General features: G+C 38.0%; 1 protein-coding gene across 3 annotated transcripts; it reads right to left on the minus strand.

The window, feature by feature from the left end:
• Positions 1-474: 474 nt before the first annotated feature.
• Positions 475-3,440, minus strand: LOC117560625. Of its 3 annotated transcripts, XM_034237555.1 has the most exons (5): positions 3,420-3,440; positions 2,031-2,394; positions 1,482-1,643; positions 1,304-1,396; positions 475-921 (listed from the first exon to the last, which is right to left on the minus strand). In XM_034237555.1, the coding sequence occupies exons 2-5, from the start codon at positions 2,205-2,207 to the stop codon at positions 601-603; spliced, it is 753 nt and encodes a 250-aa protein (XP_034093446.1). In that variant the 5' UTR covers positions 2,208-2,394; positions 3,420-3,440; the 3' UTR covers positions 475-600. The 3 variants fall into 3 exon arrangements, with proteins under 3 accessions (XP_034093446.1, XP_034093448.1, XP_034093447.1); XM_034237557.1 differs by lacking the exon at positions 1,304-1,396; XM_034237556.1 differs by lacking the exon at positions 3,420-3,440 and having other exon boundaries at positions 2,031-2,471.
• Between the last annotated feature and the right edge of the window lie 281 nt (positions 3,441-3,721).

Consider the following 3,721-nt stretch of genomic DNA (forward strand, 5'->3'; position numbering starts at 1 on the left):
TTCGTGGCACAATTCAAACGGGATAAAAAGATACGTGTTCTCTCTCCATTGAATTCAATGTAAATGTTTCGCTTCCGGGGTCCCATGGTCCGGAAGTAGATGGGCGTGACTTCGCCTCTCCATTATAATGACAAGTTCCCCAGCTTCCTTAAACTTCTTACCGACTGAACTTAGAACATTAAACATCACCCACATGCATATAAAAGGAGATCAAGGCTTGAAGTTACTTCAGATACTGAAATATTTTTATTTTTCAAGTATATATATATATATATATATATATACACACACACAACAAACATACACATTATAAAATCTAATATATGTATAATATATTCATTTGACTAATAGGACAGAGGGTGCAGTGCAAACGGTACGAAACAAAGAGATTTTTGAACATTAAGTTATTTCTATACATCAGCAGGAGAGGACTCTTTCAACAATGTCCTCTTAAAATCCAAGTTTCTTCGTGACATTTCAAACATTAATGGAATTCTCACTAACCTAAAACATTTTTATTTTTTAAAAACATGTCACTGTAGAGGCAAAAATAGCATACAAATGAAGAACACCAAATTGAACTGTACACTGTTTGACGATCTACCTCCTAGCTAGTTTGTTTTTTAGGCCTTGTATTTTGGCAGAGGCTTGGTCTGGCTGTATCTTCAGGACAACCCTCTGGAGGAACTCAAAGGAAAACTTCATTTCCAGAGGATACTGAAGATTCAAGCAATAAATCAGTCCAAGAAGCATCGCAAAGCCGCAAGCCACATCCTTCAGGTTGTGGAACACGATGGTCTCCTCGACCACAACTGCCACGTTGAAGATCTGCTGAGGAAAGGCATCCCGTTCACCTTCGTAGCCTATCAGTAGACCAACTTGCATCCCCTTCATGGCTTCCTCAAGAGTGTCTCCATGAGCCTTAAAAAAGGAGAAATAAAAGTGAGCTCAGTGTACAAGTACTTTTTATCTACAAAGCTAATTAAGAGGCCTCTGCTATAAACATAGAAGCTAAAATCTACAGTTCACAGTGTTAAAGTGCAATGTGATGGAACATCATTTAAATTGCCTCATTGCCTCCCTTTTCACAGTTTGAGTTATATATTTATTTATATTATTTAATAGTTAAACATTTATTTTCTTGCTGTTTTTGTTTATATTAAATGTATCATTCTTTATTGCAATTATTTTAGTTAAATTAAGGTAATTGTAAACATTACTTTTGAAGGAAACTTTGGGAACAGGGTGATTTATGTTAAAATGTACAATTACATAAAGTAATTAAAGACAATTATGATCTTACATCACACATCCTGATGACATTTGCCTGATTTTCGCCAGACAAGTAGTGTGATAGTCCCAAGAGAGCAGCAGTCCTCCTCCTCTCCTTTGTGTTCTGCAGGACAACAAATGCAGTGGGATATAAACATTTGTAGCAAACAAATGGTGGCTAAATTATGGTCATCAGCATCTCCACTTACATCTTTCTCAAGGCAGTCCAAAATGCCTTTTAGTGCCGGTTTCTTTCCCGTCCTGGATGCACCTTTGTAGACCTCCAGCAATGTTGGGGCCAGGCCATCAAGTCCATCCAGAAACGATGACAGCAGGTCCATAGTGACAATTCTCTTGAACTCTGCCTGAATCTGAGGAGACACAGACATATAGAAAATATTCTACCAACAGTCTCCAAGATGCATGCATGTGCAACTGTGCATTTTCTTGCAATAAAAACATGGCATATGCTGGTGACAAGAGAACCCAATCTTAAGTATAGTCGTGTTTTAAATGTTAAGTGCAACGTAGAACTTGATTCAAAATGATATACCCGTCTTTAACATGCAAAAGGATGTGTTTTTGAATAGCTTTTTAACAATTGACTCGAATCTGCAATAATATTGATAAACGTGATAATTTTGTCTCTCTACATGCTTGATTTAAAGTTTTCAAATTTCACATGATTGAATAAGACCGATAAAATATATGAAATAAGATGCTTTATAGTTTGAATTTACAATTGTATGACTGATTACCTGTCTCTCACTGAACAGAGCTGGCCATCTGGACTTTAGTTCTGTGATCAGTGGCTGATCTCCAACGATCTCTCTCCGAAGCTGAGAAAAGGTATCAGTCATCAATGCCTCAATGAATTGGTGATCAGGGTCTTTTTTGGGCATTTCCATCTCCATATGTTGACGCTTCTCTTCCATGTCATCACTACTCAATCCTTCAGGGAGATCTGGACAATAGTTGACCTCACCCTTCTTCGACTTTTTAAGACGACTGTATGTATCCAAGTTTTAACAATTGCCTTCTCATTGTAACTGGAAAACCTGCACAACTTACAAGTCCACTTCATCCAGTTGCAGCAAAACGGAAATCTTCGAAAATCTGTACCTGTAATAGAGAACACACATTTAGGTACATTTTCTATAAAATATTTTCTAAAAAGCAGAAATACAAATGTGTCTCCATTTCAAGAGTGGAACATAGCATTCGTACACAATATAAATGCTATTTCTGAACACAATTAGCATTTTACTCGTTCAACGGCGCGAGGCACCCCCTCCATATATGGGCAGGTTTAGGTGAGCTGAACCAGAAAAACTTTGTAAGGATAGAATCACTTTAACACTTGCTCGGCTTTAACAAAAAACAATCTTCAAGTCCCCTATACTTATCCACAAATGACTTCCATTTCAAAGCCGTGGCCCAGCTACTAGAACATAGCAGGGGCTAACAAGCTACAATTGTTAGCTTAACAGAGAGCCGGGACACGGCTAATTACTGGCAGGAACATACACAACCTCCGAAACGCACTAATTTAGCTTCAATATTTAGCCGTAGCCTACAGCGAGCCGGGACACGGCTAATTACTGGCAGGAATACACACAACCTCTCCGAAACGCGCTAATTTAGCTTCAATATTTAGCCGTAGCCTACAGCGAGCCGGGACACGGCTAATTACTGGCAGGAACATATAAACTCCCAGAAACGCGCAAATGTAGCTTTAATATTTGACCGAACAGAGAGCCAAGACATGACTAACACACACTACCTCACCGAAACACGTTAATTTAGCTTCAATATTTAGCCAAACAGAGCCAGGACATGGCTAATTACTGGAACGAACAAACAAAACCTCGCTAAATTAAGCTACAAACATAGGCAGTTATCATTCAAACCTTTTTTTAAAAACACAAGCGTCATAAATAAGAGTAAGAATGCTTGAAACGTATTTATTTAATAAAAGTTTAGATAATCATAATCCTGTAATGTTAGCTTGGTAAACTGACATTTTCACAACACTCTGCACTGAAATAAAATCTCTTTATAAACATTCAAACACCAGTTAGGTGTTGATTTAACTCCATTTAGCTACTTTTCGTTTTGCCTGAAACCATTAAACATGCAACACTCACCTCACTTTGCCTGTCCATCAGTCAGGGGCGGCGCCAGGGGGGAGCTAGGGGGTGCTTCAGCACCCCCCAGGATTGCCAAAGCACCCCCAAGAAATATGTTTTTTCAAAAATTATTATTATTATTTTTATTAAATTAAATTAGAAATATTATTGATTACATCAATGCATATGTGAAACAAACACATTTTTGACCAAAAACATAAAGCCAACACAGGTGATATGATTAGGCCAATGGCCAGCACCCATTCGATTTTTGACCTACCCATAGACTAAATTACTTTGTGACACTTGGGTGACTTCCT

Source organism: Gymnodraco acuticeps, unplaced genomic scaffold (genome assembly GCF_902827175.1).
Source record: "Gymnodraco acuticeps unplaced genomic scaffold, fGymAcu1.1, whole genome shotgun sequence".
NCBI lineage: Eukaryota > Metazoa > Chordata > Actinopteri > Perciformes > Bathydraconidae > Gymnodraco > Gymnodraco acuticeps.

Excerpts from the sequence above, each read along its gene's own strand:
- LOC117560625 (XM_034237555.1), bottom strand. The coding sequence starts at position 2,207 with ATGGAAGAGAAGCGTCAACATATGGAGATGGAAATGCCCAAAAAAGAC. Across the intron at positions 1,644-2,030 it reads CTCTGTTCAGTGAGAGACAG|ATTCAGGCAGAGTTCAAGAG; the intron begins GTAATCAGTCAT and ends GTGTCTCCTCAG. Across the intron at positions 922-1,303 it reads ATGTCATCAGGATGTGTGAT|GCTCATGGAGACACTCTTGA; the intron begins GTAAGATCATAA and ends TCCTTTTTTAAG.